This window comes from Myotis davidii, unplaced genomic scaffold (genome assembly GCF_000327345.1).
Source record: "Myotis davidii unplaced genomic scaffold, ASM32734v1 scaffold955, whole genome shotgun sequence".
In the NCBI taxonomy this organism is placed as follows: domain Eukaryota; kingdom Metazoa; phylum Chordata; class Mammalia; order Chiroptera; family Vespertilionidae; genus Myotis; species Myotis davidii.
The window spans coordinates 521416-537494 of NW_006287066.1; the positions used below are offsets into that span (position 1 = coordinate 521416).

A 16079-nucleotide genomic window follows, 5' to 3' on the forward strand; every position below is an offset into this window, starting at 1 on the left:
TATACTCTGGGCCTTTGATCTCCTGGGTGTTTTGCCAGAATGAAGACGAAAGTCTCAAAAAAGTTTTCAGAAGAAAGCGTAAGTTCAGAGACTGATGAATTAGGCAGTAAACTATTGTTAGGTGTAAGGTTCTCTTCCCATCTCAATTGTGGAACAGCTGAACTTAGATAATTTCTGTCTAAAACTCTTCCAAAAGGAGATAATTAATTAGCAGCTAGTTGTTTTTTAAGGAAAACGAGTCCAATAGTACTTTTTGAAAGGACTGAACATGTCAGAAGTCTATGTAGCCCAGGGCTCTGGGCCTTCTGAGAGGTGTACATGCCATAAGTGTACAGTGAATGTGACTCAGAGAGATGGTTTCAGCATCTGCAACCATCAGAAATATTCACACTGGGCTCATCTCACAGGACTAAGGAACTATGGTATCATAAACGACTTCCTTCTACCTAATCACCAAGGTTCTGGGCTGTTAAGATCCAGATTGTAATAATTTACATGATAGCAATGTATTTGCAGAAAGGTTGAAATAATTTTGGTATCAGAGAAAGGCAGTAAAGTTAAACAGAGTAAACTGAAGTTGGTTTCTAAACCCAGCTTTACTGGCAAGTATAATATCTAGGTCATCTTATTTCCTGATAATGATTGTTTTGATATAGGATCTCCCTCTCTATAAGCCCTTCTGAGTTTTAATAATATACCAGTAAAAATGAACAATGACAATAAAAAGTTTTACCTTTGAATTTCTTACTTCTAAGGACAGATTCTGAGGAGCAGCACTGGGAACTGGACAGGCAAAACAAAAAAAAAGTTTGTTTTTTTTTTTTAATCACCCATCATTTGACTCTTCTTGGCTGGACTTTACACAAATGCACATCTCAAACACTGATTATGCAACCTGAAGGTCAAAATGCAGCTGTCAGTGCCCTTGTGTTGATAGTAGTATGTGGATAAGGTGTGGTCATGTTTGATTCATTTAAAAAAATGAAACACCTTCATATACATACACCCATACCCAAGCCAGATTGTGCTTTTGGGAAGTCAGGTAATTATTTTGAGAATGTGACCGACTCTAAATTTTTCTAGACCTCAGATACATTCTGAACCTTCAACATATTCTTTTGATCATCCTTGGTGATAGCATAGTTTTATTTTGGGGAAGAACCATAAATCTTCTGGAAACAAGTCTAACGAATATGGAAAGTAAATGAAGTGGTTAATGTCATTATGAGTCCAAAATGGGACAGACATAAATCAGTGAGCTTGGCTTTCTAGTGAAGTTCCAAAACTGGTTTTGAAGGCAGTTCTTAAGTAAAACAGAGATATTTAGGAAATGACAGCTTCAGTAAGGTGACCACCTGGCTTCCCAAGATAACTGTATAGCAGAAACACTCATTTAGATGTGAAAAGTTTGTTGCTTAAACAAATTGTTGCACAACTTTAGTTCCTCACATATCAGAACATAAGACAGGGGTATCTTACACCTTATGGTCCACACACCCTCCAGCATTCCCCTTTGTAGTAACTAAAGCAAGCAAAGAGAATTCAAGTAATCCTATTGGATTTCCTCTCTGCACACAAAATGCTGACTTTAGATCTTCTCTCCTAATCCATCTATGGAATCTTCTCTCACCCTTTCTCTGACATTTGGTGACCAGGTATATAACTCAGTGCCCATTGTGCTATAGGCTTCTGGAAGACAGAGACTATTCTTGCTCAATATTGTATCTTGTACAAAGTGCATCAGGCCTCAACCCTCAAAGGGTCTCGTGTAGGACTTGGGCACCTGTGCTTGGAAAGAAGGCCATGAATGCTTCCAACCTCTTCCTGTTAAGAACTTCTGACTTAGCTACAGAGGCCCCCAAAGTAGTTGCTATTGCAGTGTCTTCTTTCTTTCTTCTCTCTCTCTCTCTCTCTCTCTCTCTCTCTCTCTCTCTCTCTCTCTCTCTCTCCCTCTCCTTCTCCTCCATCATCATCATCATCATCATCATCATCATCATCATCATCATCATCACAGCTAAGATTTGCTGTGTGCTCTTACATGGCAGACTTAATTCTTACAACAATCCCACATAGGAGTTTCCATTATTATTCCCACTTTATAGATGAGGTTCAAATCTCTTGTCCACAGTATTTATTTCAGCTAACATTGGAACCAAAATTTGTCTTACTCCCAAGTGCTGCCTTAAGCACCATGGTCAGACACATTCAGTTTCCTGACAGGCACTACAGTTGGCATGCCAACCCACTTAGTGCAGTTAAAATTGGCTCATGTGTAGATTTCAAAGCCCCCTCAACTTTTCCCCGTCTTGACTGACTGGCTTATGTGGTTGGCTAACCAAACTATAGTTTGTATTTATTTTTACCAATTTACCTTGAAAAATATTAAGCACACTGAACACAATGGTAAGGATATGCCATACATATGAATGCCATATATAGGTTGTCCCCCAAAAATGTATACATACTTTTAACCCATTATTAATTGCAGTGGGTTAAATCTGAAAAGAAAGAAACATCAGCTGAACTATCAGCTGTTAAAGTGTGTATACATTTTTTAGGACATTCTATATTCTTTTCCTGAATTCACCAATTGTTAATGTTCTGTCACATCTGCTCTAGTTTTCACTATATTTACACAAACATATTTATCTATCTACAGACTGTTGCTGAGTCATCTGAGAGTTAGCTGCAGTCACATGAGACTTCACTCCTAAATACTACGGTATGTGCTCCTAAATTCAGACATTCTCCAACAAAACTATAATATAATGAACACTTTTAGAAAATTTAATCTTAACACAAAATATTATCTAATATATCTAATAACATATCTAATACTTAATATTGCCTAATACTATACCTATTTAACATTAAGTAAATGTATCAAGAGTGCCATTTATTTATTTATTTTTACTCCTAGATCCAGGAACTAGCAACAGATGATAACTATTTTATATAATTTCATGTGTCTTCTTTAATCTAGATTCATGAATGAGTCATAACCATTTTTTTTCTTCCATGAAATTAATATTTTTTAAGAATCCAGGCAATTTTTTTCCCCAGAATTTCCCCCAATTTATGATCAGATTCAAGTGAGACATTTTTCACAGGGATACAGCATAGGGGAGACAGTCATTGTGTCTTTCTCAATGTCTCCTATCAGGACACACAGAATGTCAGTTGGCTCCATTATTACTGATGTTATGTCTGACCATTTGCTTAAAGGAATAAAATTATAGCTTTTAAAACTTGCAAGTTTATATATAAGGGGTATATGCATATACATGCATTTTTTAGAAAAAGATATTTTTGTAACACATTGGATTTAGGTGAGTTTCAGGAAACAATATATACACTTACTAAGTACAATAAACTGTTATTTTCTGTTCTATTCTAAAACATATATTTTTAAATTCTGGTTCTTGACCTACTCAATCTCTTTAGCAAGCTGTAATTTGAAAAATACTGCTCTACAAATGGATATATATATAACTTAGCTTGGAAGTTCAGTCACAGGTGAGAAATGACATTATCCTAAAACACTGTGGGATTAAAAAGACCTATTTGGATTGCTAAATAGACCAAGGCTAGCCTTTTCACAGCCCTTAAATAGTCTGTGTTATGAATAAGTAATAATAGTTACTTATATAAAGCTCCTACTGAAAATAAAAACACTGAGAAGCTATTTGGTACTAGGCACTACCCATGTTCTATGTCTCTCAATAAATCTTTCAGCAACCCAATGAAGTTGGTATTCTTTATATTTTACGTTAAAGAAACATACTCAGACATGTTGAGTGACTGGACCAAAGACACTATGAAAAACGGATACTGGGATTTGAACAGGATCTTCTTGACATCAAAGCCCATGATCTTACTACTATGTCACCAGGGCCCCCAAGCACAGTACTCTTTTCCAAAGGAAGAAAGACTCACCATCTGACAATGTTTGAACAGCAACATCTTGTGTGGAGACTCCAGGACCATGTTTATTGTAGGCCACCACTCGGAAACTATACTCTGTATATTTTTTCAACCCATTAATGGTATGGGAGTGACTTGAAACATCAACATCCTTGAATAAAATGAAAACAATTTATATATATACAACTCACACGAAAAGACATGTTACAAAAAAGAATGAACTATACTGATTTTTATCCTTTGTACAGAATATTATTTAACAGTCAAAGCAGATTAACCATAAAACCATAAACACTGGCAATTTACTGAGGAATATTGCTTGGTCTTTAGTAATCCTTGCTGGTAAATCTACAGAATAAATCTTTGCACGAAGAAACAGAAACTGTCAACTTTCATTTCCTATCCTTTTTATTTTTTTCAAGTCTCAGATTTCTAGACTAGCAAGCATTAAGTTTTGGAAATATAGTTCAACTCTACTATTGCAATCAATGGATTGAAAACTGGCTTCATATAATCACCCTGTATGATATCAGATGGGTACTAGAACTTATCAGGGTTATCACTTCATCCTATATAATAAAAACCTAATATGCTAAGTGTCCGACCAGTCACTATGACGCGCACTGACCACCAGGGGGCAGACGCTTCAACCAGTAGGTTAGCTTGCTGCTGGGGTCCAACTGTTCAGGACTGGGCGAGACGGGCCGGACACGCCCTGGAGCCCTCCTGCAACCCTTCCCCGGCGGTGACCCTTCCCCAGCCCCAATCATGTACCAGTGGGGTCCCTTGGCCTGGCCTACGACCTCTCGTAATCTTATTTATATGAGATATATAAATGCCTAATCACTATGTAGTACACCTGAAAATATTTGTCAACTGTAATTTAAAAATAAATTTAAAAAATGGCTTTATCTTATACCTGTTCTTTGTCAGTCCCTTTTTCCATGTAGTACAATTTGTAATTCTGAATTTCCCCATTGCCAGACAATGGTGTTTCCCAGGTAACAGTGATGGAAGTAGGGGAAGTTGCATACGCTCGGATATTAGGTGCCGGGCCAGGGAGCTGAACTAGAAAGAAAATTTCAAGACAGCAAGATATAAATGAAATTTACTGCACCCCTCAATAACCATTTTCAGCAATCATATCATAACTAGAGGCCCGATGCACGAAATTCGTGCAAAGGGTTTGGACCCTGCCTGTAGCGGCGGCTGCCTGTGCCTCGCGGCTGCGGGCCTCTGCCTCGGGCCCCTGCCCGCTGCAGCTTGGTCCGGAAGGAAGGAAGCCCATTAGGACATCCGGTCTAATGAGCATATTATGTTTTTATTATTATAGGTGGCCATGTTTTAAAAATAATAATAAAAAACACTAAGAAAACAACTCATTTTATTGGTTTCAGGATAATATATAATTAAACAAATTTACCTTTTTATGAATTAAATTAAAACCACATTTTATCTGTGAAAAATCTCCAATTTATTAAAAGGAAAAAAAGAACACTGCAGAATTCTTCCTTTGGATTACAAACTCCTAGTTTGGCAGTGGGACAGCAGCACATATAGAGCCACCATTACAAAACAAGAACCTTCCTTTACCAGTGGTGGGGATGTAGGGAGGGACATAGTCTCTGTCCCAAAGAACTCCCAGTCTAGAGGGAAGTCAGATTTATAAACAGTTACAAATAATGTCTTCGTACAATTAAGTAGCAAATGTAACAAAAACAGAAAGAGAGCACACAACTCTGCTTTGGGTGGGTGTGGGTAAGAAAGGGAAAGACTGGTGATGACTTCTGGGGAGCAAGAAAAATGAGTAGTTTTATCAGCTACCAAGGGGAAAACTATTCCAGTAAATGGGGAATAACATGTGAGAAGGCAGTGTTAGGTGGTCAGGCTGCAACAGAGAGTAGATGTGGGAGAGAGAATGGAGAAAAGGATGACAAGAGCCGGATAATGAAGGACCTTTAATGCCCTGCCATGGACTTTGGATTATCTCTTGTAGGTGTTAGATAATTACTGAAAAATTATGAGCAGAAACATGACATTACTGGATCAGATATATGTTTAGAAAGGACATATAAGCACGCACATGGGAGAAAAACGGTTAAGGGAACAAGACTAGAGATAAAAGAGTAACTTTACAAATAGCTACCTTTTATTGAATGCTTGCAGTCAGTTTAGCACTGAGTGCTTTACATGTATTTAAATTACATCTATTTAATCTTTGGGCAACTCAAATGAGATGGATATGATTATCATCTGTATTCATAGATGAGGTTGAGAAGTTAAGATGGTTCCAAGTGTTGGGAAGTTAGTGCGTGTTAGAACCAGGAATTGAGCACTTTCTGATTCTAAAACATGGGCTCAAGAAGACCAGTTAGGAGATTAGTACAACCCCCTCCTTAGGACATATGTAACTGGGAGACTCAATGGGTAGTCCAGCTTGACTGTCCAGCTCTAACTCCTAAAATGTCTCACATACCTTTTTAAGACACTCTTTTTGTCTGACTGACAGGTTCCAGCCTCAGTTTATACACAAATCCTGGATGGCTGCCTATGCCTACACTTTACTGGACACTATATTTGAAAACAACTTCTCTGGTGCTGTGTTTCTGTAACAGACACCCAGAGATTTAAGGGAAGGGGGAAAAGGAACAAACTGGCTCTCTTAAATAATAGCACCACAGCTTAAGATTAGTTTTGCTACCAAAGTAGAGAAACCTGAATATGGTTATTCTGACAGTTATTTACTTTTTTAGTCATAAGTCTTGCTTTTCACTTAATGTAAAGAGCATATTTTGTGCAGCCTGACAAGTGGGATTTGTCACACTTCTGCTGATATGGAAAACTTTCCTCTAACTAATTTAAGGAGAAGGAAAACAACAGTCCCCAAATTCCCATGAAATAATTTTCAATATATTCATTGGCTAACCTAAACATAGACAAATATGATCCCCAAAAGTGTGCTACTAAATTCTTTCATTTCAGCTGTACAATAGCATAATAAATGGAAAAAATTTAAGTTGGTTTGTGAAGCTAAATATGTAAAATATTTCCCAAGGTCTGACTCCACACAGCCCTTATACCTCCCACACAGGCTGATTACCTCCAGATGAAGTGCAAACTGCTCTCCACTAAAGCTTTCTCTTTTGTGAAAGCATGTAATAGTCACTCTCAATCTCTAAAACACCCTCACCAGAATCTGTTGCCCCTCCCATCTGTAGTCTTTTTTAACTACTTTCTTTTAACCAAACTCCTTGAACAAATGACTGTGATGCAAGCGTATCACCCTACTGTCCGTTTACTTGTCTGTCTCTGGAGCCAGACTGTAAGCTTCTTGTGGATTGAAGTCCAGTCTTTCTCAACTTCCTATCTTGACTCATCTTTACATCAGTGACTGGCACATGGTAAGCTCTTAATAAATCTACTGTCCCATACATCTTTTCTTTCATCTCTAAATTAACAATGACCCTTCAGGTCCAGTGGATCTCAACAGTTTCATCATTAGTTCTTAAATGACAATGAAAGCCACAGGCTCTTTCCCAAGGAAAATGTGACTTTGTACAGATACACAAATATTTTCATAAGGTTCACAGCCCCAGGGAACTCTTGCACTCAATTAAATCCAGTGACATTTTCCTTTATTTTCATCATGACGCACCTTACATGTGTAGTTTGATTCTACTTGGGGAATTTGGGTCATGCAGTTTTTCCCCCCAAGAATGCTTGCTCTAAGTCAAATGCTTCAAGGCCAACACTCATCTTTTTCCTGGGAACCTGCCTTGATATACCTAACTTTACAGTAATTGTTCCTTGTTTTATATCCCAGTTTCTCTCATAAATGACACCTGTACTTGAACGTAAGTGGAGGAAAATTGAGCTTGTAATAGATGATTCCAGCTCTTATCTGAACATAATAACTGTAAAATTCAACATCCTTTCCCTGTAATGAGAACACTCTCTGAATGCCCTCTTGTTCTTGCCTGGGTTTGACTCCTGGTCTTCAAGCCCTATCACTCAAGTGATCAGTGGCCTTCCATATTGACTGCTCATTTTTAAGAGGAGACTTCCTATACTGTGCCTCCGGCATCTCTACTACCTGGGTAGGACCTGGAATGGGGGTGCTCAATAAACACTGGATGAGGAAATGATCTGCTCCAGCATTAGGAAGTGACATTCCATAGCTTCTGGACTTGGCTTATTCCATCCATCAAACCAGGTAAAGTCTTTGAATATTTCCAAAGTTTCACTGGCAAATCCATTAAATCTGTTTAGTTTCCTGGTCTGTGGGTTCGACAAATGTTTTGCAATTAAGTTACTCATAGATGAAGTAAAATCTTTGTTACTGGAAGTTTGTTCACTTGAAAAACTAGTGCAGTTAAACAGTTAAAGAAAACTGGAGAAGGTTATGATGGAAAACAGTGGCTTGTGCTAAAAGAAGAAAACATGCGGAAGAAAGCCTCAGGGGAAAAGCATCCATTATGGTTTGATTGCTTCTTATAATTTCAGGGCTATAGTTTACAATAAAAATTTAAGACATACATGACATTTATAAAATAAATCAACCTGACTCTCATTTAAGTTGCAGAAAATCTTGAGAAATGTAATCGGAAGTAACAGAATCTAACACAAAAGACCACAGATCCAAAGTAAAGCCTTAAAGAGATTCCAAAGGGTGTAATATACAAAAGATCAGGTCACCACAAATATTAAAAATCTACTTCAGACACTGGGAAATATAAAGTTGACAAAGACTCTGTCTTCGCCATAAAATAAACGAGATATGGCCCTGGCCATTGTGACTCATTTGTTTGGATGTTGTCCTGTGCACTGAAAGGTTGCCAGCTCAATTTACAGTCAGGGCACATGCCTGGGTTGTGGGCTTGATCCCCTATAGGGATTGTTCAGGAGGCAGCCAATTAATGTTTCTCTCTGGCATCAATGACTCTTTCTCTCTCCCTTCCCCTTCCTCTCTCTCTAAAAGTCAATAAAAAAATCTTAAAAAAAGAAAGATATATTCATAATCACAATTCAAGGAAGAAAGTAATACTGTATCTTAGAATTGTAAAGATATAATATCAGGATCAGAGGAAGATTATAGTAGGCATTTGAGGTAGGTCTTAAAGAATCAGTAAAATTTGAGACTGTATCAGAATTACATTGTCTTACACTATTAGCTACTGTTTGATGTGAACTAATTTTATTTCTCCTAACTAATTCATAAAATCCTTAAAGGCAAGGGACTGTTATCTTTTATACTCCTATGGTGTTCAAGGCTACACATACGGTAGACCTATTTGAAGGTCATACCTACAAGTGGGGCTGACAGACAGGTGGGAGACTTACCCTCAGGCTGTGTTTCTACTCGAAGAGGAGCTGAACTCTCTCCGGAGCCATGCTTATTATGAGCCATCACTCTAAAGATGTACACAGTCGCTGGCATTAGATTTTGAATGGTTACCTGCATTTCTCCTTGGTGACTGGTATTCTCAACACGTTCCCTTTGGACAAAACAATTCGGAAAGGAACATTGATTAGAAATATTTCTAAAATGCACAGTTTTATTTCTACTGCAATGCCTATAGATAGATACCATACCACATCAAAATATCATAAATTTAAGTCAAATTAACTCTTTAAAGAGGAAACTTTTTGGGATGGAACAGTGCACAGCAGAACAGGGAAACTTGCAAAGAGCAATATCATACATGTTTGATAACTTATTGATGTTCTTGTTTAAATATTGCTGATATCGCTGGTTATAATCACAACTTCTTTGCAGAGAAGACACAGACAAGGCCTTTTCAATGCCGTTTCAAATAGGGCAGCTGTTCATCAATTTTGTAGGCTTCAGAAATTATTGAATTTCAAGGGGGTGATTCTCAGGGAGACAAACAGAAGGTGATTATAGGTATGACCCAATTTCCACAGAAAATATCAAGGGATGTTATAAGTATTTTTGATAACAGATTCTCAATAAAAGGAAAACTAGAGATTATCACTTTTAAAATTGGGAAGAAAACATTAAAAATTTAATAAAACCTAAAAGTAACCTAACCTATAAAATAAGCTAATCATGACACTGGCTTTTATAATTTATTTTTTTAAAAAGAATACTCTTTTTAAATGCTTTTTTCAAAAACGATTTGGAATGTTTAACATTCATTTATACAAATGAATGTACAAATGAATCCAGCAGTCTGGTGTCATGAGATGAAAATATAAAAGTAATTTTCTAGGTTCTTTAAAAGAGGTAGTGTCTGGGCTCAATCTTGGGGGTCTTTGTGTCTACACAAGGGTCTATAATTATGCTCAGTCTACTGTATTTACTATAAAAAAAGGCCATATCAAATTACAAAAAGTTCTCAACAAATAATTTAAAGAAATTTATGTTTTTGTTTTAGACAAAGAACTAGCCTCTAATATTTGCCAATCACGTGAAGAAAGATCTGTATCTATCTTGGGTAAGTAATAAAAGGCCCAAAACTACTCTGTGGAAGAAATTATTTGAAATTACCTAGTATATTGAATTATAATTCTTACTTTACAATATTGATAAGTTTCCCTGAAATTATTGATTCAAATGTGTTTAGTTCTATATCACCATATCTCAATTTGTCTGACTGTATATGAACATTTGGTCATTTAAGTGTTTTTCAATAGTTTTTTATAGTTCTTTAAGCTACTTTCACATTTATAGATGTTGCTTTTCTATAATAAGGTGCATTGAAAAAGAGTACTATGATAACAAAATGTATTGCTCAGAGGTATTTGAGATATTTAAAGACTAGAGGCCCAGTGCACAAAATTTGTGTATGGGGGGGGGTGTCCCTCAGCCCGGCCTGCATCCTCTCGCAATCCGGGACCCATTGGGGGATGTCCCATAGGGATTGGGCCTAAACTGGCAGTGGTACATCCCTCTCACAATCCGGGACCACTGGCCCCTAACTGCTCACCTGCCTGCCTGATCATCCTTAACCACTTGCCTGCCTGCCTCATCGCCCGTAACCGCCTCTGCCTCAGCCCCCGCTGCACTCTCTCGCAATTCGGGAGCCGTTGGTGGATGTCCCACAGGGATTGGGCCTAAACTAGCAGTTGGACATCCCTCTCACAATCCGGGACTGCTGGCTCCTAACTGCTCACCTGCCTGCTTACCTGATCACCCCTAACCATTCTGCCTGCCTGCCTGCCTGATTGCCCCTAACCACTTCCAGCTTCGTCTGGAATGACGTAGGGAAGGTCATTCAGCTGTCTGGTGTAATTAGCAGATTACGCTTTTATTGTTATATTTTCTCTTCAGCTAAACCTCTAATTTACAAGATTTAGAAGGAGGATGGCAACTGATTTCTTACATTTGAAGTTTCTGACACTTGGTTTGGTCACAAATGATTGCTGTCTAAAAGGAAAATGTATTTTTCACCTCACTAACCAGTGATTTTCAACCCTTTTCATCTCATGGCACACATAAACTAATTACTAAAATTCTGTGGCACACCAAAAAATATATTTTTTGCCAATCTGACAAAAAAGTAGGTATAATTTTGATTCATTCACACTGGACGTCTATTGTGTTGGCTGCTGTCATTTTTTAATTTGACAATCTAAGGGAAAAGAGGTCAGTGCCCCTGACTATGTAGTCAGGTGTTGCATGTTTTAAAAATCCTTGTGGCACTTTGGTTGAAAATTGCTGCACTAAATTAAAAGTTCCAAGTGAGAGCACAGATTCATCTGTTTTGCTCACTCTGCACTTAAAAGTTTGAACAGTTCCCTCTGAGAAAGAGGGGAGTGCTATTTAACTTCAAATTGAAGTGAAAGGTTGTCTCATGTGTGTTCACATTCCACAGAAGCACTCAGCAGAATGCTCATACACAGAAGCAGCATCACAAAGGTGTGTTGAATGAATGGAAATTTGCCTTCTGATATGCAAATACTGTATAGTAATGATATTATGTATATCTTTGTTTGATGTGAAAGGGAAAAAATGGGAGAAATGAGTGAAGGGCACTATAAACCTAGAAAAGTTTCAAAAGAAGAACTATAATAAAACAAAGTGAGTAATAGTTACAGTCTCTAAGGTGAAATACCCAGCATCTGAAAAGGCTTCTAAACACTAGATGGGTCTGAGGGTCCAGAACCAAGTGTCTGTCAAGAAAAATGCTTCAGGACAAGACCCAGGGTGAGTCATAAATGTGTGATATTACAGTGGGACTTAGATTAGAATGTGCTAGCTAAGAGTCAAACAGAAAGAATAAGGTACACTTTTATTAAGATGGTACTGGGCTACAAGTTAGGAGCTCCAGCTCTAGTTCTGGCAACACCACTAGCTTGCTAGGAGACCACAGCCAAGTCACTAATTCTTTCTTGGCCTCAGTTTACTCATGTATTAAATGAAAAAAGGGAGATCAGTGTGGCAAATTTTTTCTTAAAGGGTCAAATATTTCTTAAATATATATAGGCCAAGAGGCAAAATGGAGAATATTATGTAGTTATATAACCTATTACAATGAAACCATTTGAAAAGGTAAAAACTATTTTTAGTTTTTGGGACATTAAAATAACAAGTCTAATTTGGCCCAGGGTCCATAGTTTGCCAACTCCTGGACTAGACTAACAGATACCTAAGGCTTTGAAGTGAAAGAATGCCAAAATGCTATTCATTTCTGGAATAACTTACTCTGTATTCTCCATTTAGTAGCTAGTATCAGAAAAGTACTGCTGTTTACATTAAAGGCACTGGGGGGTGGGGGAGGGAGGAAAACATTTCGCAGCTGAAAAGGCAGAGCAAGAATTCTTTAAAACTCGGAAACCCAACAGAATTTAGCTAATGACCAAGGCACATAGTGCCATCTGGTGGTAGATTTTTTCCAATGCAGGAAGTAGGTTTGTAAGTCTGTGAAGTTGACCCATCTGCAGTTTGTTGTTATACATGATAGAAGACAGAGATGGAACATTTATTCTTTCCAGCAAATAGAGTTAATTATTTCAACATAAGTTCTTGGATAATTATTATTTCTCCACCGAGATTAATTTATTTAGTGCTACTATATGCCAGGCTCTGTTCTAGGTGCTGGCCAGACACAATAAATACATTAATAAAAAAGAAAATTTCAGAGTGTCACATGTTTTAAAACAAAAGCAAAAAAATAAAACAGATTGATGTGATAGCAGTGGTGTTCTGGAGTAAATGTTTAACAGTCAGCTCTGGTTTGTAGCACTTGTCACTGTAAATACTTCTGCCATGTCCAATTTCAAGCTACCAATCCATGTCATCAGGTTTGCAAAGTTTCCTGAAAAATGTAGTAATTGGCTTGGGAACAAGGTGGCTCCAGTAGAGCATAGTGGGAGAGTGACTGAGAGGCTAAGCTAGGTGGGTTCACGGAAGCCTGAGCAGGTGTCATCTGAGGATGACAGACAAGAGCCAGAAAATGCACTTTCCTCACAAATAACAAGGTCCTGCAGTGTAAGCAAGCTTGCTGTTCTGCGGAGCTAATGCTTTCTTCCTCCTGTGAAATCCTATGAAATTTGTGATGAGATTTGAAAGCCGATTGAAGACATTTTAACATACATGCTGTTTGGTAGTAATGTCTTGCCTTTTTGTGTCAAGGACTATGTTTCCTTATCTTTGTAATTCCCAAAACATCCAGTGCAGTGTTCAAATAAACATTAACCTATGAACGGCTCCACCTATCTGGCTAAATTATGTCACATGTACTGCTCAAGAGTATTAAATCACTTGATTAAGGTTCCTGTACTTGCTGAATTTGCCTGTCTGGTATTAAAGACAATATATATCAAATGTCAGCACCCTAGTAGCAATACAAGCTTTATTTCATATGTTAAGGTCCTAATCAAAACAAACATTTTAGCTTTCATATTCTGGGGCGAAGTAACAGTGCAATGGAGGAATCTACTCAGCAATGTTAGGAACACGTGTTTAGCATATGGCATGGTTCCTCCCGAAATTTATAATCAGACTGGGAAAACAACACTAATGCACATAAAATAACAGAAGAGTAACTTATGGCAGCACAAGATCATGTGTTATCATAAGTGCCAGTAGGAGTGGTACAAACACATATGTAAGATAAATGCTCTGTGTGCTGACAAGGGTAGAGGAAGCTTTATGAGGGATCATGGGGCTTAACCTGGGTCTAGAAGGGTGAACTTAGCTTTAGCTAAGAAGGAGGGAAGAAGGGGATGTGTGAATGAAGAGACTAGATTGGGGAGAAAGGCTACACAGTGATGAGAACTAGACTAGTGCCACTAGAAAATGAGTTCCACGGGGGAGGGAAGGAAAATAGGCATGGACAGCTAGACTACAGCTAGACTGGAGTAAAGTAGCCTAGGGATTCTGGATAATCTATAAGCAATAGAGGGGCATTGTGAGGTCCTGAAAGGGGTGGAGATGGAGAGGAATTTAATGAACATGCTGTTTTTAGGAAAATTAATATCTAATTACTCTTGTGTCATCAAGGAGACTCCCTGAAGTTCAGTAGCCCACATACACCTAACGGTGCAGGCAAATGTTCCTTCAGATTAAGAAGTCTACCTTAATTTCTAAAATCTGAAAGTTCTAAATAAGCCCTATCTTATTAGGCTGCGCTGACTGAATCTTAAGAGCAAAGGGTAGCCCTGGTTACATTTTAATACTTCAACCTCAATAAATCTATTTACCTTCTCCACAAGTCATGCAGAAAGGCAGGAAAGAGTACTAGGATTTCAGTCTGTTTGGGAATTTATTTCTAATGACCTAAAATTAGGAAAGATGCATCACAGTGATCATATTTTCTAGACTGAAAATTGGTATAGATCCTGCACAACAAAGAGCCAGGGTGAGCACGATTGGGTTGAGGGGACCAAGATGTATCCAACGGGCTTCAAACATATGGGCACTTACCTAGTAATCCCCTCCTTGGTATAGAAGACAGAGTAGGTAAGATTGTCTCCATGAGGATCTGATGCAGGTGTCCGCCATGTCAATTTGATGAAGCGGGTGGAGACCAGAGAGGCCACGACATCCCGAGGTGCTGAAGGCAGTGGTCCCGATGTAGCTGGTGCTAGATGGTCAGTAGTGGCACTGGTCAGTGAAGTGGGAGGCAATGTTGGGATGGCAACATCTTGTCATGTGCAAACATTGGGGAATATGAAGGGCAAACCACGACAGTTTTAAAAAAGAGAACAGAAAAAACAAAAAACAAAAAAGAAATAAACAAAACCACGATGGGAAATAAAATAAAATGAATAAACATAAAAAAGGCCATTAAACTGAAGTCTGACATGCAGGCCAGGGGGAATTACTGAAAACTAATGGGCGCTATTTAAGACACGTCACTGTCACTGTTGAGCAGGCAGACGTTTTGGTCGCTATAATGGTTGTGGGCAAGGGAGGGTGAAAGTTGAGAATAAACATCTCACAGAAGGACACAGCAGTGCCCAAGTAATTTTTTTTAACCTGAAAGCAGCAGGCAGCATCTGTCCAATTTTGCATGTAAAAGCCTCCTATATGATAAAACCTCAATATTTTCTACTTTATCAGAATGTGGACTAATGTGTGCAGTATGCATGAGCCTAGTTATACTCAATATAGGCTCCAGGCTCCTGTGACCTCACTACAGAGCTGTGTGTGTCTCAGCTCTGCAGAGATTCAAGAGCCACAATTTCAACTTTATTCTAATATTAAACTTGGCATACACAGGGAAGTTTGACAACTTTCATCAGTTCGCTAAATTATAGTTCATTTGCTATCTTGCTGATTCATTTAACTATGATGGTATAAAATCATGAATCAAAAATTCCAAAGCCACAAAAATGCAATATGTAGGAAGCTAATCTCTTTCTTACAGTTCTCACTGCAGTGTATATTACAGTGGATGGCCTAGATGGAGCAGTGAAAGTCAAAGTTCTGCCAGTCAAAAGCTCTGTTTGTATACCTATAGTCGTGGGTAACTTTATTACCTCCTGAGGCAGTCTCGTGGACACTTCTGATTTTACTAGTTTATTCCTAATATTGAACCTAAAACATCCTTTAGCTTGGGGTCAGAAAGCATAAGTTTAATCTCACAATTTTTAACTAAAGGAGTTCATTAGAATTGTGCCATAACCTTAATAAGGAAATTAAGGAAAGAAGCAGAGAGGAAAACATGAAAATTCTTAACTCAGTC

At 38.0% G+C, this 16079-nt stretch overlaps 1 protein-coding gene across 1 annotated transcript in view; it reads right to left on the reverse strand.

The window, feature by feature from the left end:
• The window catches only part of NEO1 (neogenin 1), a 194617-nt gene that overhangs the window by 69473 nt on the left and 109065 nt on the right, over window positions 1–16079 (reverse strand). The window contains exons 8-12 of the mRNA XM_006758947.2: window positions 14816–15035; window positions 9265–9419; window positions 4844–4992; window positions 3937–4075; window positions 734–783 (exon numbers count right to left, since the gene is read on the reverse strand). Of these exons, the coding sequence (XP_006759010.1) occupies window positions 734–783; window positions 3937–4075; window positions 4844–4992; window positions 9265–9419; window positions 14816–15035 (713 nt within the window). The remainder of the gene's footprint in view (window positions 1–733; window positions 784–3936; window positions 4076–4843; window positions 4993–9264; window positions 9420–14815; window positions 15036–16079) is intronic.